Source organism: Nansenia antarctica, assembly GCF_963989245.1.
Source record: "Nansenia antarctica genome assembly, chromosome: 2".
NCBI lineage: Eukaryota > Metazoa > Chordata > Actinopteri > Argentiniformes > Microstomatidae > Nansenia > Nansenia antarctica.
In genome coordinates this window covers 51724049-51749055 of record NC_137675.1, presented here as the reverse complement: position 1 = coordinate 51749055, position 25007 = coordinate 51724049, and the positions used below count along the sequence as shown (strand labels likewise).

Here is a 25007-nt window from a genome sequence, read left to right as displayed (position 1 = left end):
GTGTAACCCCCTCACAGAAACGAATCAGATCTTTCTTGGGGATGATCAATTATTACCAGCACTTTGTGCCTAGCTTCTCCGCTATTGCAAAGCCTCTCTTCTCTCTGTTGACGGGCCAGAAGAGAAAAGGGAAGGTGAAACAGTCCAAACAAAGGTCACAAAGCAGGAAGTTGAAGGTTACTGACTGGACCCCCGAAACGGAGCAGGCTTTCCAGAAGCTGAAAACGGCGCTGGTTGAGACGGCTGTCCTGGCTCACCCTGATTTCAGCCGTCCCTTCATGCTGTCAACGGACGCGTCCCTTGATGGCATCGGTGCTGTCCTGTCGCAGATCCAAGAGGGTGAAGACCGAGCGAGGCCAATCGCATTCGCCAGCAAGTCCCTCTCTCTGTCTCAGAGAAATTACCCAGCCCATCGGTTGGAATTCCTAGCCTTGAAGTGGAGTGTCTGTGACAAGTTCAGCCATTGGTTGAAGGGGCATGATTTCACTGTTTGGACGGACAATAATCCATTGACTCATATCATGACGAAGCCCAAGCTGGACTGCTGCGAGCAACGATGGGTGGCTAAGTTAGCGAGCTATAACTTCGACATCAAGTACGTGCCAGGCCCACAGAATGTTGTCGCTGATGCCTTGAGTCGTGTGCCTTTCGTCAAGCAGAGAGTCAGTCACAGATTACTTGAAGAGCCCTACAAGAATCTCCTCTCCGAAGTCCAGGATGTGTCGAGTGCTTCTGTACAGGACGCCTTCCGGTCGTCCAATGATAGTGGTGACACTCCACGCCAGGTAGAGAGTTACGCTCAAAGTGTCCCATCACCTCTGCATGTCCACGCTCAGTCTATGGAGATGGATGAAGTGTCTGTTGTTCTACAGTCATATGACGATCTGTGGGAGGTCGGAGCAAGAACGCGTGCTGTAGCAGTCTTGCACCATTTGCCTCAGTTAGTCCCAGGTGGTCAGGACTCACTTCCTGCTTACAGTGAGAAGGAACTCCGGGATGAACAGCTCAGAGACAGAACTCTCTCTCGAGTCTTGTACTATGTGGAGAGACATCGGAGACCCTCCAGGAGAGAGAGAGATAAGGAATCAGTCACAGTCATGAGGTACCTGAAGCACTGGGAGAAACTTGTTGTGAGCAATGGGATACTCTACAGAGTCTCGAGGGATCAAGTCGTGAAGTCAAAACGCCGCCAGTATGTGGTTCCTGAGTCTAAGAAAGTTGAAGTTCTGAGAGGTGTTCATGACCATGCCGGCCATCAAGGTCAGTTCAGGAGTCTTGGCTTGGCCAGACAGAGGTTCTTCTGGCTCAACCTCGACAGAGACGTAAGAGACTACGTCCGTAACTGCCAGCGGTGTATTGTCAGTAAGACTGTTGAACCTGCTGCGAGGGCGCCTTTGCAGAGTATCACATCAACCAGGCCACTTCAGCTGGTTTGCATTGATTTCTGGTCAGCGGAGGACTCAAGGAACAAGTCAGTTGATGTGTTAGTTGTTACTGACCATTTTACAAGAATGGCCCAGGCATTCCCCTGCAAAGATCAGTCAGCCAAACAGGTGGCGAGAGTTCTATGGGACAAGTTCTTCTGCGTCTTTGGGTTCCCAGAACGTATCCACAGCGACCAGGGAGCTAGCTTCGAGAGTCAACTAGTGAGTGAGCTGCTCAGAGTCTCCGGTGTCAGAAAGTCGCACACAACCCCGTATCACCCGATGGGTAACGGTAGTGTGGAACGTTTCAATAGAACTCTCGGTAACATGATCCGAGCGCTTGAACCAGAGGCAAAAATCAACTGGCCGAGGCGTTTGCAAACTCTGACGTTCATGTACAATAGCACAGCGCATGAGTCAACTGGCTATGCACCTTTCTATCTGATGTTTGGGCGTACTCCTCGTCTCCCTGTCGATATACTCTTCCGGACAGTCCTGAATGATCCAGCTGTGGTCAGCTACGACAAGTATGTGATGTCTCTCACGAAGGATCTGAGAGAAGCTATGGTCATAGCCCAGGAACATGTCATAAAAGAACAGCACCGTCACACAGAGCTCTACAACAGACGAGTAAAAGGGCCCACCATTGACGTCGGAGACCGTGTGCTGTTGGCGAACAAGAGAGAGAGAGGAAAGAGAAAGGTGGCTGATCGTTGGGAGTCTACTGTATACACTGTGGTGGATAGGAACTCTGAGACTCACACATATAGGATACAAGACACTGTCACTGGACGAGAGAAGGTAGTCCACCGTAATCTATTGTTGTTGGTGAACTTTCTGCCGGTGTATGATACGAGTGTGATCTCTGACCCAGTTTCATCCCTGTCTGCTGTTCATACATCAAATGAGCCAAGTGACATGTCCGTATCGGAAGTGGAACAGGATTCCTTGCCTGGGGAAGTGAGTAGAGGAACCGCGTTCGAGTCGGAGAGAGTGGATTCCTGTCCTGGGAGTGAGGGAGGGGAGGTTGAAGACATGGAGTATGGGGGAAGAGCTGTTCGGGAGAGGGATGTTCCCTTGACTGTTCCAGAGCCCAAGGATCCCAAGGGAAGAACCCTGGAGTGGGTCACCCAGTTACCATTCCCTGACCACTCACGGACAGAGGCTACTAACACTGTAGTGTCTTCAGTCTCGTTTGCCCCTCAGAGGGTTCCCGAGCAGATGGCTGAGGAGCAAATGGTAGATCAGTCCATTAACTCTGATTCTAGATTTGTGGTTAGCGCTGATGATTGTACTGATGTTTCTGGTAACACAAATCAGACAGATGATGCTAGTGACACACAGCGTACTGACACTTTAGCTTCTGTCACACAGTGTGAACATCCTAGTACAGTCACACAGGTCAAGTCCAAGTTTGGTCGCCTTATCAAACCAGTTGACAGATTGATTTATACTATGTCAGGACAATACATTATCCAAGACACTAAGTCAAACATTCGAGCTGTTTGCAGGTCAGTGTTCCAGGCTTCCCACAGTTAGATAAGCCGAAGCTCAGTTCAGTGCATGTATACACTGTGCACACTGACATCCTATGACATATAGGTTTGTTCGTTATTCTGATTGTTTCATAAGAGGTTGTGGCCTCTTGAAGGCTAGTAATACACAGTGAAAATAGGGTCTTGTGGGGTGTAGAACGCATCCTACCGCCAGTAGTTGGTTGGAGAGGTAGTTTACCTCTCTTTCCACTTCATCCTTATAGGATACTTTTCAAGTTGGCTGTCCTGTCCTTTGGCGGCCCTATGTAATAGTGTAAAAAGTAAAAAGTAGTATTTAAATGTATAGTTGCTGCTCAAGGTTGGCGAAATTCAGGGGAGGTGGGTGTAACAGAGTTGGGAATGTATGTTTAGCTGTGGTGAATGTAGATGAGTTTCGCCGTGCTTTGAGCAGCCCTGGTTGTTGTTGGAGCCCCCCTTTGGAGTTTGGGTGTACTGCAGGTCTGCACGTTCGTTTGTCCTTCTCTTGTTGCCGTACTTGCGGTGGTGCGTCAGAAAATGGCCGCCAGCTTAATGGGTATGTGCGCATGTAAAACGCTCCTCGTGTTTTGTTGTTTGTATGGAGAATCTTGTAATGTAGGGTGAAAATGTTGGTGTAGTACTGTGCTGTTTGTTTTTACATGTATTGTGATGTATTGTGATGATGTGAAACAGAACATTTATTGTATGTTGTTTTGAACGTGCAGATTCACAAGCAGACCAGAGAAGAATTGTGTTCTATATGTCTTCTCTGCAGGTATGTCGCTCCACATGTTGTTTGTAATTGTTATTTGTAATGTTTGAGGGAAGTTTGTGTTCTTTCTGTGAACAAACTGTCCTGATGTGAAATGTACATAGACGGTGGACCGAGAAAATGGCCGCCAGCTTAATGGATTCACAAGCAGACCAGAGAAGAATTGTGTTCTATATGTCTTCTCTGCAGGTCAAATAAACGAATTAAATGAAAGAAGTTTGGCTGTTTGACCATCGTTACATATGGGCCAGTAAGGGCTTAAGGAAAGTACAAGATTTATACAAAGAAAGTACTTTCATGTCATTTGAACAACTTATTGCTAAATTTGATATTCCTAGAAAACACTTTTTTAAATATTTGCAGCTAAGGAGCTTCCTCTCAACTGCCCAGAATGATTATTTAAAAGAACCCCCATTGTCCACTTTAGAAAGAACCATATCGTCCAATTGTAACGGTAGGGGAAGAATATCCGCTATATATATCATGTTAGAGACTGGCTCATCAGACTCGTCCATAGACAAACTAAATGCTTGGAGGGAAGAATTTCAGGAGGATATCACTTTGGACGAATGGAGTAGTATATGCACAAAGGCTCAGACACAGACTGTGAAAACACGACTAAAGCTATTACAATACAACTGGCTGATGCAAACTTATGTGACCCCTGTTAAATTAAATAAGTTTAATAACAAAAATCCAGATGTATGTTTTAAGTGTAATACATGTAAAGGTACTTTATCTCACTGTCTCTGGGACTGCGAAAATATCAACGATTTTTGGAAGGAGGTATCTCAAATGATATTCCAGATAACATCGGTCTCCTTACCTCTCACTCCTAAAGTGTTTATCCTGGGGTTGTACCCAACTCATCTTCGTCTACAGCAATATCAACAAACACTCATAAATATGAGCCTGTTGCAAGCAAAACGGTTAATAGCTTTGGCTTGGAAAAATGTGAACAGGCCCAGTATTGCCCGATGGCTTAGGGAAATGTCATCCTCTTTAACAATGGAAAGGATGACATACATGATTAAAGGCAAACAAGACTCCTTTAAAAAGATATGGGGACCATTTGGGGAATATGTCCAGCAAAATGATGTGGGGAACTTATTAGCTAACGAGGGGAATTCTGGGTGATACAGAGAGCTCTATGGACATTTACACTTCTGACAAGGCGCTCTACTTGTAATATATCACAACCAACCTATGCCCTATCTTTACTTGATCAAAATATTGTAAACATGTATTTTGTTTGTCTTGCCCTCTGGTAAGACATGTGTGTGTGTTTTGCTTGTTTGTTTGTTTATTTGTTTGTTTTAGTTTTTTGTTCTGTTTTTTTTTGTTTGTTGCTGTTTTGTTTTGTTGCTGTTTTTGTTTTATTCGTTTTTTCTGTGTTCTTTTGTCTGTTTTGTTTTGTTTTTCCCAGATTGCGATGTGGGTATTAATGTGTGTCTGTCTTTCTTGTTGGATGTTGTATTGTCCTAATCTCAAGAAAAAAAAGAAGAAAAAATTGGGGGGGGGGGGGAAAAAAAAAAATCTTTCCGCTTGTTTGGGCCAGATGCTGCATTTTCTTTGCCCGTCTTAGCTGCTGTAAAAAGATGGCATTTGCATAACATGAAGCAATATACATCCACTGAGCCATGCTGGAGGCATAGTTTCTGCCTCAACACCACAGATCATTAACAGCAACATGAGACAATGGGGAATAAACAAACAGACAAGCTAAAAACTTAAAATAGCCCTTTACCCTCCAGTGCTTTGCGGTAGTTGGCGTTGGTGTTCCCTGGTAGCCTGGTAACAAAGCGATGGACATGGGTCCTACTGACCCAGCTCCAGCCCCCGTACCCCGTCACTCTGTACTCCTCCCCCTTCTGCTTCCGTACCTACACACAGAGACAAGCACAGAGGACAACAACTAGAAGTACGACAAATCTACAGCTTGTCACAAACAATAACACAACATGTATTGAGGAACACAATATTTTTGGCTAATTATATTAATTTTAATTTAATTAATTATATGAATCATATAAAACACATCTCAGATGTACCTGGTGTTTGATGGGGATGGTGTACTTCACCCTGGTGGCCTGCAGCAGAGTCTCCTCATCCTTCAACTTTTTCTCTCTCTTTTTCACCTTCTCTTTCTCCTCCCGCTCCATGGAAGTCATGCGATGCAGCCTGAGGCGAGAGAGAGAGAGAGAGAGAGAGAGAGAGAGAGAGAGAGAGAGAGAGAGCAAAAACAGAGAGGATAAAAAAAAAGCTGTTAGATAAAAACAGCAAGGTGACTCTGGCTTGTTTAGTCAGCAGCGATCCATTATGTTGTACAATGAGCTTTTTTTCACACCGTGGAAAAGCGTGTGCTACTCAGCATACATTGCTCACACCACTCTGCATTTAAAAGAGGAACAAAAGGCTTCAATGCAGTAGAGTGGTGATGCAAATCATAATTAGTCTGCTTTTGCTTTTCCTCCAAAAACGACCTCTTATCCTATTAAAAGCAACATGTTAGGTGTTATGTGCAAGGTCCATGTGTTAAAGAATGACGGATTTCTGACAGTCACCCCCCCCCCCCATCATGGTGGTGTCCTTACATGGTGTGTCCAAGGGCATCTTTCCAGACTGGCAACATGACTACAGGTTTGATGGCACACTCCAGATTGGCCAGAGCCAAGGCAAACTCCCGGGGCTTACTGCACATCTGGAAAGCTTTGATCCAATTGGTCCTGGAAATACACAGGGAGAGAAATAAGTCATTGTGTGATGGAATGACATGGCCTCCTTGCATTGCCAATTCCCAACGCATCAGGGATCATCACTACATTTGCTCCACAGAGTAAGGGGGCTGTTAGACAGTAGCCTACCTGTGAGAGGCCCAGTTGGGGTGCATGAAGGGGGCGGGCACGTTGTTCTCCAGCTGGAGGATGGTGAGCCTCAGCGTGGAGACGGTCAGCACCTTGGAGCCGTGGATGGAGCCGTTCCACTTGAAGTCCCCGGCGGGGGTCAGGCTGAACTTGTGGGAGAGGTGGCGCCGCTTGTCGTGGTCCTCGCGGTGCTGGTGCTTGTTGAGGGCCAGCGTGTTGGTGCTGTACTGGTTGTGGTAGACCCGGTACTTCCCCTCCTGGCCCAGTTTGAAGAAGTTGTTCAGGTTACTCTTCACGGCCAAATCTTTCTTGGCGGCGGCGACCGGGCGGGAGGCTTCACCCTCGGTACAAGAGGGAGACGTCTGAGAGAGAGAGAGAGAGACAGAGAGAGAGAGAGAGAGAGGAGAGAGAGAGAGAGAGAGGATAACAGACACAGAGATAAGAGGAGATGACCAACTTCAATGGGATTCTTCAATTTGATGACTGGCTGCGTCAATCAATTTGAGAGGTCCTGGTACATTTGCTGATTAAGCATCAACCTCTGGACAGACCACAGTGAGTCATACACTAGACTACTGGTATCCATTCAATGCTAATAATGCAGAGGAGGCCCCAGGTGAGAGACTAGCCTCTGAATTAACCCTCAGGGCAGCAGGCTGAGTGAGGGACACCTGGTTGGGGTCTCACCTCCTTGCCGTCCCTGGGCGTAGGGCTGCCGTCCCGGGAGCTGCCCTCCTTCAGCGGGCTCGGCCTGCTATCCGGGTTAGGCGGGTGGGTCACTACGCGGTTGGGACCCTGTCCAGACCCCGCCCCTTCGCCGTTCACCCTCTCCTTGCCTTCACCTGCAGGTCATGAAACAGATAAGTATCAGGGATCATCGGTTGTTAAGAGACAGAGAAACAGAAAGATAGGGAGTCAATGACGACAAACGCAAACACCGACGAAGACACAGTACAGTGGAGGCGAAGATGTACCGAATCGAGCAGCATCTCCAACGTCTCTTGGCTTTCAAGGCCCTTTTTTGAATTGAAAAACGCATTAGCGAGAAGGTCAACGTGGGTGTGACAGGATGGCGGTAGCCTACCTCTGTCGTCCTGGCTGGTGAAGGAGGACTGAGAGGACTTGTCGAGGAGGTCGGGCTCCACGGGGCCCGCGGGGGCGTCCGAGGCAGCAGACACAGACCAAAACAAGAGGATAATCTGCCTAACTGCAGAGTAACCAGCCAATTTAGAGAATAAGCTTGCTCATGTTCTGTCAACTGGCACGATGGTAGCAGCCGAAAGCATATAGAGCCGTGCCTCCACAGCAATGCACTCTGCGCCATCACATCCTAAGCCCGGGCCACAGGGTGGGAATGACGGAGAACTACCAGACTGGATTATGATCTCTGTGCAGTGTTTCCTCTATATGCATTTATTCGTGGCGGGCCGCCACCAAAGAATTTCCTCCGCCACCAAATGATTCAGACAGTCCACTTTGATTCAGGCTGCGCAGAAAGGCAGCGAGTTATTATGACCGGAGAACAGAAAAAAAGCAGATTGAAGCTAGATTTAGGCCGCTTCCAGACCAACATTTCGTTACGATTTAGCGGTAGTTATTTACAATATGTTACAATGTTGCAATTAACCTCGTCGTTTGTGTTCGCACTGCAATCGAGACTCTCAACAGGCGCGCGGCGCGAGGCGACGCGCTTTCAAAACAGCTTTGTGATTGGTCCGAATTTAGCGGGACATTTGGATTTCAGGAAATCCCTCTCCTCTCTCTCTCTCTCTTAGCCCGTCGCCGGTGCCTTTAATCCCGTATCCTAATCGAAAACGGAACATCATCAGCGACGACTGTGGGTTATTGCATTTACTGCTGTTCTCTGGTTCATGTTCTTATACCAGTGCTCACTATAGAGTATTTTAAATGAACATTCGTAATGTATGTCTCTGATGTTCATGGTCAACTAAATGCGGTGGTAGCTGACGTCGGCACGTTGCGCCGTTCTAAGCGGCAGCAGGTCTCGCTGCTCTGTTTTAAATGTTTGTCGGTTTTTTGTTGTATAATGTCTAATGTTACAACCTCAGCCAGAGTTGTTTATACCAGAAGTGCCCTCTTTGCACTAAGAGAGACTGCAAAACATGAGGGTTTCAAACACTCATTACCGAAGGAACTACGGAAGAAATACCGGGGGTGCAAAGCTGGAGCGAAGCTAAAAGCTAAATCGAGGAGGCGGTGGAGATACAAGCCGTTTCTACCATCAATCGTAATGGGAAATGTTAACTCCTTACCCAACAAATGTGACGAGTTGGAGGCACTCGTGATGCATCATTCAGTGTATCGGGAGTGCAGCCTGATGTGCTTCTCTGAGAGCTGGCTAAATGACAACATCGCCGACTCATGTGTGGAGATCGAACTATTCATAGCAATATGCGCGGGGCAAAAATAATCTATTGCTTCTAAAATCACCACGAACAGAACGGCGGAGGTACGGGTAAGCAGGGCTCATGTTGGTGTCCTCAGAGGTAAGAGTTTTTTTTTTTTAACTCAGCTGATAGCATTACCTTGCTGTTGTTGTTTACCGAATGCTCCATCTGACTGTCACACTGTGATTTTACTTGTGTAAACAGTTAATGAGTAACGTTAGCCGGTTCTGTGCGTGTACTCTCACGTAGGCCTACTTCGTATTGATCTTTCTGTGTGTGTGTGTGTGTGTGTGTGTGTGTGTGTGTGTGTGTGTGTAATGCGCGTTCCGCATGTTCCGCTGCAGCTGTAGGATATGTTGGTATTTGATCAGCTTCTATATAAAATCACCTGCTCGGCTTTAATGACTTAACCGCTATTTAAGAAATTATAATTGTTGCCACCCTCTATACTAGTTTTGGGTGAAACCACGTCTTTGTTTTGAGCGCCAGTGGGCGTTTTATGCGCGTGCACGCGGGAAGAAAATGTGTGCGCAAGATAAGCGCTCCGCCACTAATGTGAAAAATCCTGGAGGAAACACTGCTGTGGATGGATGCTTTGGGGGCAGTCAGCCAGAGCACGAGACAGATGACTTGCAAACGTGCAGCAGGGTATGACTAGGGAAGAGGGGGGGGCGGGGTTGAAAGGCTGGGAGGACATGCTGGTGGTTGCGTGACTCTTCCCCATGTACCTGTCCGCTCCTGCTCAGGCTCCGTAGGGCCCCCCCCCCACAGCTCTCAAGCGGGGCGGGGCAGGCCCCCTCTGTGGGGTTTGGGGTGTCTGGTTTAGGGGGAGTGCTGTCCTGGGTGTTGCTGTACTACAGGATGCCATTAAACAACAAGCAGGAGATACTGGTGACCTTCTACCGCGGCGCAGTGGAGAGCATCCTCACCTACGGCATCTGCAACTGGTTCTCCAGCTGCACAACCGCGGAGAGAAATGCGCTACAGAGAGTCGTGAGAACAGCCCAGAAGATCACCGGCGCCCCCCTCCCCTCTCTGGAAGAGCTGTACAACACACGCTGTCTCAGGAAGGCCTCCAAGATCTCCAGGGACCCAACCCACCCTGGGTACGAACACTTTACCCGGCTGCCCTCGAAAAGGCGGTTCAGGACCATGGCCGCAAGGACAAACAGACTGAAGAACAGCTTCTACCACAGGGCCGTCCAGGCCCTGAACACAGCAAAGACCTAGGTTCTGGGCCCTGGACAGTCTGGACGGATTGATGGCAGCTGCTGGACTGAAAAAATCAGGTGTAGTGCTGAGGCACAAATATGTACATTTCAAGCCTGCAAACTGCGACACTTTAAATAAATGTGCAATAACACTATTGTGCAATATGACAACCCTAGTCGTCTATCTGACAGTATAGTATAGTGGATAGTGTACATAGCCTTTATTTATGTAAACCAGCTCCTTCCCTTCTTGTGTTTTTTTTTTAAAGTTTTTTTTCTTCTTTCCTAACACCAGGGGAGCCACCCCTCCTAAATTTCGTTGTTTGGTACCTGTACTGTAGCAATGACAATAAAGACCATAAAGACCATTCATTCATTCATTCATTCATTCATTAAATACATAATGAAGTTTTAAACCACAGTCGCTTTCAACACTCGCCTTCTGAAAATTGCTCTCCGAAGCAATTGAAAAGAATCGCAAACAAGATGATAAAACGGATATTGGAGAGGAACATACGCAGTGGTGGCTGAAATACTTCCAAGAACACCCTGTAACAGACAGCTAAGCTTGCCAGGCTGGCTCTTATCACCACACCAGAAGGTTTACCTCACACACAGCCTTCAGCCACATCAACATCTCCATCTTACAGATCGCACCTGCGCTTAACGCTGCACTGCTTGATGCAATCCTATGAAATGGTGTGAAGACAAGTGAGTGACAAAGGCTTGTGACAGGTAACATACACAACCACTAACAATACTACAATCAGTAGTAGGGCTGTAACGGGATAATCCGTGATCCGTACGGATCGCCCTCCATGGTTCGGCACACATGTGTACCGCGGATCAATTGCAAAATTGCAAAACATACTTGGTTAACAAGTAATAATATTACTTAATATTAGTTAATATCTCTTGTAAATCACAATGTAGAGTTGCCATGAAAAGATAGACGCGACAGTTGCTGGCTTTGTTTTACTCTAAAGCGCAATGATAGGTTGATAATGCGAAAGAAAAAGAATCCGTTGTTTGCTCACTACACGTGAAGCTGGGAATCCACAACAACAAGGCTGCGTTCGTAAATCCGCTCTGGAATCTGATCAGCGTTCAAGGAACGCCTCTTGTCCAATCAAATTACTTGGTCCCTTTATGACGTCGGACCCAGTGTGCGCTCCGGCGCTCTCAAAGCGAATTTACGAACGCGGCCCAAGTGTATCATGGCGAGTGCTAGTTACGTTGTTCGGCGGAGAAGAACTCGAAATGCCTCCCTCGTCATTTAAATCCCATGTATGGGAGCACTTTGGCTTCTCTGTCAACTATGACGGGAGGCACGAAAAAGGTAGCTCGACAACTTCTGATAATGTAGGCATTTTTTTCATACTATGTTCAAAATAAGGGTTCACTTTATTATTTAGTTAAAAGTGGCATAAAACATGTTTATTCATCTGCTTTAAAGAGCCCAGTGACTCACTGCTGCAACCAGGCTCTCTCCTATCATTTAAATTGAGTGTATTTCAGTATAATTATGTAATGTTTGAGTGTAGAATATGTTATATATATATATTATATATATGTATGTATCAGGGTTTCCGTTAACCGGTAATTGCCGGTCTTTGTCCGGTAACATTTGTTGAAGTCCGACAAACTGAAAACTCGTCGGACAAAATGTCCGGTGAAAATAATCACCACCATTCTCAGCTGGGCACCAAACACACACACACCCACACACACACACTGCCCGAGAGAGAAGGACCCGCCCCCTCCAGCCAGCCTATAGGCTAACCAAAGGGGGCGGGTCCTTCTCTCTCGGGCAGTGCCGCGCGTGCACGGGTGTGTGTGTGTCCGGTGCCCAGCTGAAAATGGTGGCCCGAAGCGAAAAGCCTTATCTTTATCGCACAATAACAAGGATAACAAACGAAACGGACAACATTTACACTAAGACAGTGTGCGAATTAAATCACGGTGTGCGGGGGAGCCCAGGGATTCAAGCAACAAAAAGAAAATCTCCTGACGGAAAAAAAAGTTCTGGCCAAATCGGGGCCGGTGGCTTTCCGCGCGCGTGCGATGTTCCGTTCTACGTTCTAAACTTCTAATGCTTTGACTTTTCTTTCGAAAAATGTGAATACATTTCCGCGTTGTCGAAAATCAATGACACATCGCTAGTCAACTAACACGGCTTGTTTTATGAGCCTGCTAACAATGTAAAGTAGTGTTGTAAGATGGAGACAAACTTCAGCTATATGATCTAACAGCCGGTCTTCAGGACGACATACAGACCCGTATGAGCTTACAGGGCTATCCCCTAAGTATGATTTGACAGGCAGCTAAACGAAAATGCCTTCCCAACCAGCGAGACCTGGGGGGTGTTCCATCAACGTCGCCAAAGGAAAACCTAGGCCCACTTCGCCAAGTCCCGCGAGACTCTTAAAAAGGTCCAGGCATAGCTTGATAGATCTCGCGAGACTTGTCAAAACAAGCCCAGACTTTCCTCCAGCGACGTCGATGGAACACCCCCCTGGTTATAGAAATGACGTTGTTTTATTGATATATTTTTTTTAAAAGGGTAAAACTGGAAAGAGAAAATTGAAAACTCACATTAATCCCAAACAATTTAACAAACTTCAGTTAACGTAATGTGGAGTCCGTTCATTGATCGATGCTGTCTGTTCAGTTCCCAGTGAGGCGCCCGTTCAGCGCTGGACATAATGGCATAGCGCGCATGCGAATCATGTTATATTATTATATAGCTCGCATCTAATCGTATCGGATGAGAAATAGACATTAAATGGCATATATAGGCCGCTACACAACAGTAATCACCGCGACAAACAGCTATATTAGATTTGGAGAAAAAAAAATATGATTTTGAAAAAAAATTTTTTTATTATATTTTAATATGATGACCGGAATAATTCACGTTTGTCCGGTAAATCGAAATCTTCCCGGACACGATGTCCGGCGGCAAATTTTTCTAACGGAAACCCTGGTATGTATATACAGTATATATATATATATATATATATATATATATATATATATATATATATATATTACCAGTTTTGACATCTTGAATGTTGTTGGTTTTTGTCACATAGTAAAAGTGGTGTTTTTACAGAATTCAAGGAAAAAGCAGTTTTTATAAAAACAAAAATGTTTTGTGTTGATCCGAAAAATTATCCTATCCGCGACTCAAAAACCGTGACACGATCCGATCCGTGAGTTAGGTGATCCGTTACACCCCTAATCAGTAGTCATCCACAGAGATTAATACCGATGTCATTGGCCATTATGTAACAAATTGATACAATGGCTTTTCAGAGAGCCAGTTGTCACTGACAACTCAAACTGAAAGCGAGATTAACTCGAGATTAACACCTGCCTGTGTGTCACTGGCGTGCTAGTAGCTCCAGTGAGCCGCAGAATGCAACAATAGTCTGGAAATTACGTGTATGAAACTTCTGTTTGTTCGAGAATAAATACCACGTGCAAAGACAATAAGAACATACAGTAGAGACCCACACTAGGCCTGTATTCTCCACAAACAACTGCTGAAAGAGCTTTAAAATCTGAATTCTGTGAGGTACAATTGACTAGGCTAGAGTGTGTACAACACATGAACCAGCAGAAGACATATTTCTGTGAGAGTGCCACGACAAAAGAGCATGAAAAATATATTATTTTCAATTCCCGGTTCCCCAAGCAGCCGTAGTTTATCATAACGAAGGTTTATACTGGGAGAGGAACAGCTGTGCTGCGGCTCTAATGAACAAAGGGGAGGTAGCGCGGTGCAGTGCAGCGTGGAGAAGGGCTCACAAGCATGATAAACACGCCAGCGAGACCTATTCATCACCTCACTGTCTCTGGTCGAGATGGAAGACCAGAAAGACCCTCAGTCAGGAGATTCTCCTAACGACACGCAACTACAAAAATTACCAATACGATGCTTGTTTTTTTTTAAGCTACGAGTAGTCACAACAAGAAGACTTATCTATAAATGACGTGTATGAAACTTCTGTCTGGGTACTAAGGGGAAAAGCATTGAGCTGATGCTTTTATCCAAAGCGACTTACATTGCAGTGAACATTTTCTTCAGTATATATGGTCCCGGCAGGAATCAAACCCACAACCTAAGTGTTGTTAGCACCATGCTCTACCCACTGAGCCACAGAGGACCACACTGAGGACCAGAGGACCACACTGAGCCACAGAGGACCACACTGAGACACAGAGGACCACCCTGAGGACCACACTGAGACACAGAGGACCACACTGAGACACAGAGGACCACCCTGAGGACCACACTGAGACACAGAGGACCACACTGAGCCACAGAGGACCACACTGAGACACAGAGGACCACACTGAGGACCACACTGAGACACAGAGGACCACACTGAGACACAGAGGACCACACTGAGGACCAGAGGACCACACTGAGACACAGAGGACCACACTGAGGACCAGAGGACCACACTGAGACACAGAGGACCACACTGAGACACAGAGGACCACACTGAGGACCAGAGGACCACACTGAGGACCAGAGGACCACACTGAGACACAGAGGACCACACTGAGGACCAGAGGACCACACTGAGACACAGAGGACCACACTGAGACACAGAGGACCACACTGAGCCACAGGGAGCTCAGTCAACATAGAGGAGTGGTAGAGCTCCATTCATTCTCTGCACCACCGAGAGTCAAAACATCAACACTGCCCTCTCCAGGGTGCTCAACTCCCTAACAGACGTCCACGTGTTCACCAGCAACCTTCAACACACAGCCCAACTAAAGCCATAGTCATTCTCCAAGGGATTAGTTCAGAGCCACCAGCAGCAGCAGCCGAAAGCCCAGTCTTACCGTTAGCAGCGGTGAGGAAGGCTTTGTTGTTGCCACGGGCCTTGTTGGTGAGGTCCTCTGTGATGTCCATGTGAGTGTGCACCTCCTCCCTCATCTCCTCCAGCACGGCACACAGGTCGTTCTCCCAGTACTCCTGGTCCAGGCACTCCAGCAGCTCCCCCAGCTGCACCTTGGTGCTGTAGTACCACATCTTCTTCTTCTCGTGCTCCCCGTCCTCCTCGCTGGAACAGACGGTTCATAACCAGTTAGATACACCAAGATCTTATATGACAACAAGCTTCACAACAAAGGCTTGAGTTACAAAAAATGGGCATTTACATTTTATGCATGTACGTTATTGATGAAAAAATATATTTCGGCCTTAAAGATCTGATTGAAGAGATGGGATGAGCCTAATCGTATTTTCCCGTTGGCATTATGTTGCAACGTGGGTATCTAATTCACCTTGGAAACAAATGAATCTAAGCTTCAAAGGGAAGTAATAGGCTACGTGTTTTCTGGGTCATAAGGCATGAATAATTTCTTCTTGCCAGTAACAGTATTAGCCTATATACAGCTAAATGATTAAAGAAAGTCAAGGAAAGACCTTCCAACATCATCCGCTGTAGTTAGTACGCTGTTCTTTATGTTTATTTGGCAGCCGTTATCCAATTTAGGCAGAAACTGAATCACTTGGGTCACAGCCTTTCACACCCGTATGCCAACTCCTTTCATTGTTCTAAAGCAACACTGAGTGGGCTACTCAACACTAATTGGCATTGTGCTGAAATTCCACCAGGACGTCTTTGCTGCCTTCCAGCCCACTTGATGCCCCTCTTGTAGGCGTCTCACAAGAGAGGTTAAACCAATTACAGGCGGTGTGAAGACATGCTCAAGAGGAGGTGAGGCGAAATAGATGAACAAGGCCGATACTCCAGCAGAGATTCACTTCACTCTCAGGGACAAAATCAGCCATGACAGAGCACAGGATGAAAGCCCGGAGGAGTGTCACCCTCACTAAGGGCGTAGTTAACGATCACACATCACACATCTCATAATGTCACTAATGACCCCTTAGGGACGCAGCTTGCTAGTATGTATAGCAGCAAGGAGGGGAGGGAAGGAAATGGGCTTCTCAGATTGAGTAATTATCAGCACAATTATCACACCCAGTAATTTTTTTATTCAGACTGACTAGCTGGGATACCAGGCAATGAGAAATCACGCAAGAAACACAATGTAAAAAAACTGTTAAAAATAGTCCATGCATTTACATTTCTTTTCACATTTGTCTAACTCATTTGCGTCGAGCCCTTATGGGACATAGATAATGTTAACTTTCCAGTTTATTGGCCCCGAACAGTAGGGAGCGCACTGGTTACTTTAGTTTAGTCTAATTTAGCCAATATCGTAGCTAGTAACTAGCCTTAGCAGTCTGGACTGCTCTGCTTGATGAAGGATGCTTGTGAGACTTTGTGGTGACGTTCACAAACAGGAGCTTTATGTGCTCCGCAGCAACGAACACAATTCACAGCCTTATAACACTGTTATGCTGCAATCCTGAGCTTATCTGGACACGTTTAGACTGACTGTCATCACTCAACATCTGTGGCATGAAACATGTAGGTCTACTTTTCACTCACGCACACGGCTGAACCGGTAACAGTAAGGTAAACAAAAAAATTTTTTACGGGAGATTCATGCTATTTTTGTCCCCCCGTCACAGTAACTGTGAAAAACAATCTCACACCACCAACCAGAAAAAACAACTCTGGGTTTTTTGAGAGAGAAGGCAATAAATCCCAAGGTACTATGAGGGAAAAACATAATCTCTCTCACTAGTTAGGGTACATAATACTGCGTCTTTACAAAGGTAATAAAATAACTTTCTTTGTCAAACCAATAAAAAGCATGAAAAAAAAAACGAGACCGAGAGTAACCGTTTTTCTACATCTCAATAATGTCAGCCCAATGATTATAACATTATTATAACATACAACAACTCTGGGCTTGCGGGCGCACAGAGATAGTTTTCACGCGTGTGTGCTTCACTTCTTCTTCTACCACCTGAGCCTTATTTTAAGCCAGAAAAAAACCTGCAGCAGAGATGATTTTGGCGACTGCAAAAGATTTCTATTCCAGGCATTGACATACACCCACTGTGACTGGATGCCTCGAAAAACATAGAAGGCACATATTACATACTTTTCTCCCCTAAGAATAGAAGAGGGGAGAAAATGACTTGGCTCTGCCACTGTGAACATTTCAGAGCAAATGAACATGTAGTAGGCCTAATGATAGAAAGAGTAACTATCGTTGATCGCCAATGATCAAGCGAATCGCCAATTTAAAGCAAAAGTGTTGTTATGTACCTCAGGTAAGTCATTACGTAGTAGATAAGCGCATTTTGACATGAAAGAACACGGGTCGTTTTGATAACGCAATCCAGCGCCACCTTGATAAAAAATCCCGGGGGAGAACCCTGTAGTACAATACATGATTTTGTTGGTGGAACGGAGGGGAGAAGGGGGGTCGTTACTTACACAACTATCCTCCGGTTGAGGAACCAGTACTTCCTCTGGTGGCGGTCGTAGCCGACGGGCTCCAGGCGGATGCAAGGCTTGCTCTTCTGCATCTCCGTCACGCAGTCCGTGACCCCTGGCACCTTGTGAGCCACGCAGATCTCACACTGCCACTCGTCCTCCGGCACCTCCTCCAGGGGCGGCTTCACACACTCCAGGTGGTAGACGGCCGAGCAGGTCTCGCAGCACAGCAGGTCCCCCAGCCTGTGACACACGCGACAGTGGTCGTCGTACTGCAACACCCCCTCGGACATCAGCTCCTCGCGGGCGATGTTGGTGGTGAGGAACTGGTCCACCAGGAACTGCAGCACCTTGATCTTACTCTCCAGCGGGCCGTACGGGTAGTCCTCCTGCTCCTGGTAGGAGAGGACGTGGTGGTACTCCCGGTCGCTCTCGCAGTAGGCCCGCACCACCTCGGGCCAGGTCATGCCGTCGATGAAGTAGAGGGTGGAGTTGATGCTGTCTTTGAGGTCGGCGGGGCCGAACGTGGTGTTGGAGGTGTCCTCCTCGCGCAGGATGGCCTTGAGCAGAGAGATGTTGGTCTCGGCTATCAGCGTGCACTGCTCCGGGCCCACCAGCGCCGTGCAGAAGTCCTCGAAGCAGAACGGGGAGAGGCGCAGCACCGTGCTGAAGTTGCGCAGCACCTCGTAGATGGAGGACACGTTGAGCAGCTCCTGGCTGGGGACCATGAGGTCCTCCGAGGTCCTGGGGAGCTCCAGGGGAGGGATCTCTTTCTCCTCAAAGATGGGCGAGCGGGGGCGGTGGACCCGCGCCTTCCTCCTCCCTGCAGGACGAAGGGAGAGAACATAAAAGTTATTAATGACATTCATTTAAAGACACTAAAAAACCTGGGGGATTTGTCTTGCATAACACCATCTCAAACTTATGATAGTAATGATAATCAATACATGTCACGGGGGGGGGCAATCCTGTTTACAATGGTCAGCGATAAATAGCGAGTATATGTAAATCCATGCACAGAACTGCTATTCGTTTTTAGATCATTAAAATGGTACAGACATGCAAGCTTAGCATGTAGCAGGCTAACTATCTCCTGTATAGGAAATGGTGTCTTGACGCCGTGTGACAGGCTCCATTTTACAAAGCTCACAACACAATCAAAATTGTATATCTCTGTGATGTGATTACGGAGTAGGGCCGTGGGTTCCATTGTATATGAGTTGTACTCATGTAGTGTCAGTTGGTATTATATAGGCTGCATTTGTAAATTCGCTCTGAGAGCGCCGGACCGCACACTGGGTTCAACGTCATTAAGGGACCAAGTAATTTGATTCGACAAGAGGCATTCCATGAGTGCTGATCAGATTTCCAGAGCGAATTTATGAATGCAGCCATAATCAAAAGAAACTTATTGCCTGGACTTCAAATTGGTTTTGCATTCAAGCATCAATAATTCATGTTTTAAAATGAATTGTCCATTTCCTCCCTCACCTGTTCCAATAGGATAGAAAATGACAAATAGAAAATACTAGCATATAAATACATTTGTGACTATGTATATATATAGATAGATCGATAAATCACTCTGCTAAGATGTCCCAGTATTGAGATCGCATGACGGATGACAAGTGATCGGGTACTGCAGCCTCTAGGGCCAGGGTAAGATCCGGCCATAGAGATGCTAGCTACCTGTGAGCTCTCAACTACAGTTTGCTTACATGAGACAGTACAGTAGTACATGATTAATGCTGTGACTAACATCGTGATATAATCAATGACCTCTGGGAGTAGAGGCCATATGGAGGCCTTATCAAATCAAATCAAATCAAATTGTATTTGTATAGCGCATTTCTTACAAGATGCAACTCAATGCGCTTCACACAATGAAAATGTTCAGTCAATCAGTCAATCAATCAATACTGACAGAGCCGCGAGCAGGCAAAAGTAAAAACCTGTATACTATGTAGCCAGGAAAAAATTCCCTTGCAGCCCTCTACCAATAGAGCGACTACTAGCCAGTTTGCCTACCAGTACCCAGCGGTCCCCAAGGGGAGGCCAAGGACCACCGGCACAAAGCAAGCAAGCAAGGGCAAAAACCTGTACACCATGTATCCAGGAAAAATTCCTTGCATATTATCGGCGTACACTCTGTCCATAAATTTAGTGTTATATTTGCATCGTTCTGCATCCGGATGGTCACAGGTCCTGCCAAAAGAGAATCTTAGGCACAGTTATGATGCAACAACACAATAAAGACAATAAAGATGACAGCAATACAACCTGATGGTGGTCCTGGTACACCCTTGTACTGGTTCCAGTACTGCTCTAGGTGCTATTTGGAGTTGACAGTGCCTCATCAGCACCCGGGTCCATTTTCCTGTCAACACAAATCTCAAAACACGAGTATGGTGTAATGGCCTAGTGATCCTAGTTCTATAATGTCCAATGTCTCCCGTAGTATCAAAAGGCGACATTGAATAAGTAGGTTTTGAGGTCACGCTTAAAAATGTCCTGAGTTTTAGACAACCTCAGGCCCTCAGGTAGGGTGTTCCACAATCTAGGAGCATATATGCTAAAAGCTGATCCTCCAAATCTCTTTGTCCTAGCCTCTGGCACTATTAAAAGTTCCGTGCCACTAGACCGTAGGGGTCTAGCTGGTGTGTATCTTATGAGCATGTCCACCATGTAATTGGGTGCATCACAGTGAAGTGATTTATAAACTAGTAAAAGGATCTTAAAGTCTATTCTATGACTGACAGGGAGCCAGTGTAGTGATCTCAAGACAGGTGTGATGTGCGCTCTTCGTTTGGTCCTAGTAAGGACACGAGCAGCAGCATTTTGAACCATTTGTAGTCTATTTATCATTTTTGGGGGGAGACCTGTCAGGAGAGCATTACAGTAATCTAGCCTACTAGTAACAAACGCATGCATTAATTTTTCAGTGTCTGCCTGGGAGAGAAATGATTGTACCTTAGTGATGTTTCTTAGATGGTAGAAGGATGTTTTAATAGTATTATTAATATGAGTTTCAAAATGTAGATCTGAGTCAATTATGACACCAAGATTCCTGGCCTGACACTTAGTGTTAAGAGCTAGTGTTTTCAAGTGTGCAGATAATTTCTCTCTCCCAGTTTTCTCGCCAATGATCAATACCTCTGTTTTTTCTTGATTGAGTTGGAGAAAGTTTTGTGTCATCCAAATATTAATATCGGCAATACAATCTATCAGGTGGTCAATCATCTTGTAGTCGTTGGGAGTTACTGAGATATAAAGCTGAGTGTCGTCAGCATAGCTGTGGTAGTTAACGCTATGCTTCTTGATAACAGAACTGAGGGGTAGCATGTATAGGCTAAAGAGCAACGGTCCTAAAATGGACCCCTGGGGAACTCCACAGGTTGTGCTATAATTTTTTGACTTATGGTCACCAAGGGCTACAAAGTAGTCTCGGTCAGCCAGGTAAGTCCTGAACCAGTTCAAGACCGGACCTGAGAGGCCAACCCAGTTTTCAAGTCTCTCAATAAGTATGGAATGGTCTACCGTATCAAAGGCTGCACTTAAGTCTAAGAGTACAAGAATCGAGAGTTTTTTCGAGTCTGCATTTATCCTAAGGTCATTAGTTACCTTAAGCAAAGCGGTTTCTGTGCTGTGGTATGATCGGAAACCTGACTGAAGTGGGTCATACCTATTATTTAAGACTAAGAATTCATGAAGCTGTCTATACGCTGCCTTTTCTAAAATTTTGCTTAGAAAAGTGAGATTGGATATTGGTCTACAGTTTTTTGGATCAGAAGGATCTAGGTTACTTTTCTTCAGGGTGGGTCTAACCAGGGCAGTTTTAAGCGCCGCTGGAAATATCCCTTTTTGTAGGGAGTGATTTACAATGCCTAGTATGTCATCAGATACAGATTCAAAAATGTCCTTTAAAAAGGTGGTAGGAATAGGGTCAAGAGGACACGTAGACGGTTTAAGCTGTGACACAATTTTACCTAATGTTTCCGTACTAATCATGGTGAACATGCTCATAGTCATGTTCTGTGGTGGCGGATCTGTGGTGCTACACAAACCTAGTCTTTCCTGAGTAATACACATTCTAATATTTGTTATCTTATCCCTGAAGTGGGCTGCAAATTCCTCGCATTTGGTGACAGAGGCTGCGCCGTCTAGAGTTTTAGGAGCAGGGTTTACAAGGCAATCAATTGTCGAGAACAAGACCCTGGGGTTATTCTTGTTTGTAGATATTATCTTTGAGAAGTGATTTTTTTCTAGCATTTCGCATTGCCAAGTTAAAGGCAGATAGATGTTCTTTAAAAATATTCTGATCAATCTGTAATTTGCTCTTTCTCCATCTGCGCTCAGCTTTCCTACATGTTCTCTTTAGGAGATTTATTTCACTGTTTCGCCATGGTGCTCTCCTCTTGGCTCCAAACTTTTTTAATTTGGTAGGTGCCAGGGAGTCTAGGGCCATTTTTACTTTATTGTTAAAGGTAATTACTAAGTCGTTTTCACACAACGTGGGAGTTGTGTGATTACTGTTCATTAAAGCTTTGAAATTCTCAGCCACTGCAGGGGTAAGATAACGTTTTTTAACAACACGTTCAGCATTGCTTTCAGCTTTACGTGTTACAATGGTAAAGAAAATACAGAAATGGTCAGAGAGGGCCAGGTCGCTGATACCTGATATTGAGACCTCAAGACCCTTTGTAATCACAAGATCAAGGGTATGGCCATGATTGTGAGTGGGTTCATTGACATGTTGGACAAAATCCATAGATTCCAAGAGGTCAATAAACTCCCTAGCCCTCAAGTCAGCCCCATTATCAACATGAAAGTTAAAATCACCAGTGATAATAATCCTATCATAGTTTGGATGGATAATGGATAGGAACTCAGAGAAGTCAGGTAGGAAAGTAGGGGCTGGTTTCGGCGGCCTGTATACAGTTACCGTAAGAATAGGTGGTTGGCATGCCATAACTGTGGCATGATATTCAAAGGAGGAGAATATATCAAAGGATATGCTCCTGCAGTTTAGGTTATTTGAAGCTATGGTAGCTGTTCCTCCCCCCTTTTTTCCATTTCTGATTGATTGGAAAAAACTGTAGTTGGGGGGAGATGCCTCAATAAGGGCTGCTGCTCCATTTGTATCTAACCAGGTTTCTGTGAGTAGCATACAGTCGAGTTTTCTATCACAAATGAGCTCATTTATGATAAATGTTTTTTTGTTCGATAGGGACCTGATATTCAAAATTGCCATGGAGATGTCATTTTGACACTGGGACTGACTCGAGGGCATACTTAATGAAATGGGTAATACATTTCTCAAATTTGCGCCATGTATTACCTTATTTGTGGTGGAGGGAGTCCGATGGGAGACAATAGTCTGGATGGCATGTTTGGTGTTAGAGGAAAGGATCGGACTCATCCCACATCAGCGTTGACAGGGCACCGGCCAGGTCCAGGGCTGGACAGCGAGGTCCATGGACATCGACAGCAGGCGGGCACCATACCTGTTTGGCAAACAGCTCACTACGGTTAAAGAACGTGGTGAAATTGTCTATAAATGGGATTTTCATATGACAGCAGTATCCCTGTACCAAAGGTGAAGACTTCGAATTCTACTGTATTTGGTGTCGCCATACCTGGGACTCGGGAAGGGGCCCGAGATGATGCAGGTCTTACCTGTGCCCTCGACGGTGGCGATGAGGGCTCGGAAGTCCTCCTTCAGCTCCTCCGACCTCTCCCGTCCGATGTCGTTGGCACCCACGTGGACGATGACGGAGGTGACCTGGGGGGGGGCATCATCCACCAGCATCGGGACGACCGCGGCGACGTCCCTCACCTTGGCACCTGGGATGCAGTGGGTTCTGGCCTTCAGGACTGCAACATGGCGGACCATGGACGAGCCTATTACAAGCACAGAGGGGGGGGGGGGGGGGGGGGAGAAGAGCGGGTGCGGGGGGGGGAGGAGACACGAACTGTAGTCTCCTCTGCTGGCGGCGTGATGGACCTGTAGGGGGCACAGGCTTACCCTTAAGTACTGTGTGACCAATGTTATATATGAAGGGTTAGGGTTAGGGTGTGGTCACTGTGTGACCAATGTTATATATGAAGGGTTAGGGTTAGGGTGTGGTCACTGTGTGACCAATGTTATATATGAAGGGTTAGGGTTAGGGTGTGGTCACTGTGTGACCAATGTTATATATGAAGGGTTAGGGTTAGGGTGTGGTCACTGTGTGACCAATGTTATATATGAAGGGTTAGGGTTAGGGTGTGGTCACTGTGTGACCAATGTTATATATGAAGGGTTAGGGTTAGGGTGTGGTCACTGTGTGACCAATGTTATATATGAAGGGTTAGGGTTAGGGTGTGGTCACTGTGTGACCAATGTTATATATGAAGGGTTAAACATTTGTATGTTTACAGCCTCAGAAGCATTCTAGTATGGTCTTACACCTGTACATCCTGACACCTTAGAAATGCTAAGCGGTTGGTTTCCACAAGTCTAACCCAATGTAGTTATAGTCATACATGTTGTCCTAACACTCACATGATATATTTAAAATAATGATAAGAGATAAAGGCACTCTCATTTTCAATACATACTTAAGGCTAAAAGTTGAATGAATGAATGAATGAATGGTCTTTATTGTCATTAATACAGTACAGGTACCATACAACGAAATTTAGGGGGGGGGGCTCCCCTGGTGCTAGGAAAAAAATACTAAAAACTTAAACTAAAAGTTGTCTGTACTGTAGCCTACATAAGTGAGTATAAATGGTGAAAGATGAAAAGGCCTATTGCCTCATCTAAGAATGTACATATAGTGGCATGAGTGCTCGTACTCTACTAACCGGGTCGCTGGTCTATATACCTCATCTCGACATCACGACTTACCCATTGTTTTTGAGGGCTTCTCTTCAACAGAATTCGGCCTGTCTTTCTCTTTCACTACTTTCTCAACCCTCTTCTTCATCCTTGCTAGCTAACAAATAGTAGCTGGCAAGTCAGAGTAGACTAATTTACAGGTAGCTTCCCGATGACGTTTATTGTTAGCTAGTTTGCTAACTATGCCAAAGGACTAATACAAGCGTTACCATGCCAACCGCCCTAGCCTCGGGCCATTGGGAGAAAATGGTACACATTCCAGTCCAGTGGGGGGCGGTAATGCATCGTTGACATTCTTCTTCTTCTTCTTCTTCTTTTTTTCAATTGGCGGTTGACAACCACATGGTGTATTACCGCCACCGCTGGACTGGAGTGTGGCACAGGACTTGCTTCTTAACTTTACTAACTTAAATTATTTTTAAAAGCCCTGTTTCCCTTAAAAAGAAAAACAACAACTTTAAAATCTTCTCTTCCCTTCTCTGTAAAATATATTTCATCTCAAATACTTCTTTATTTTCCTCCACCTGAGCAATAAACCTACGCCTT

At 45.7% G+C, this 25007-nt stretch overlaps 1 protein-coding gene across 1 annotated transcript in view; it reads right to left on the bottom strand.

Annotated features, from left to right (window-relative positions):
• LOC308150254 (uncharacterized protein) overlaps positions 1 to 24549 on the bottom strand; it is a gene marked incomplete at both ends in the record, with an annotated part of 95890 nt that extends 71341 nt beyond the window's left edge. The window contains 11 exon segments of the mRNA XM_080523105.1: positions 5248 to 5298; positions 5458 to 5593; positions 5762 to 5891; positions 6305 to 6436; positions 6575 to 6915; positions 7262 to 7416; positions 7659 to 7781; positions 15057 to 15277; positions 17579 to 18401; positions 23255 to 23479; positions 24471 to 24549. Of these exon segments, the coding sequence (XP_080379231.1) occupies positions 5248 to 5298; positions 5458 to 5593; positions 5762 to 5891; positions 6305 to 6436; positions 6575 to 6915; positions 7262 to 7416; positions 7659 to 7781; positions 15057 to 15277; positions 17579 to 18401; positions 23255 to 23479; positions 24471 to 24549 (2416 nt within the window).
• Positions 24550 to 25007: the final 458 nt, after the last annotated feature.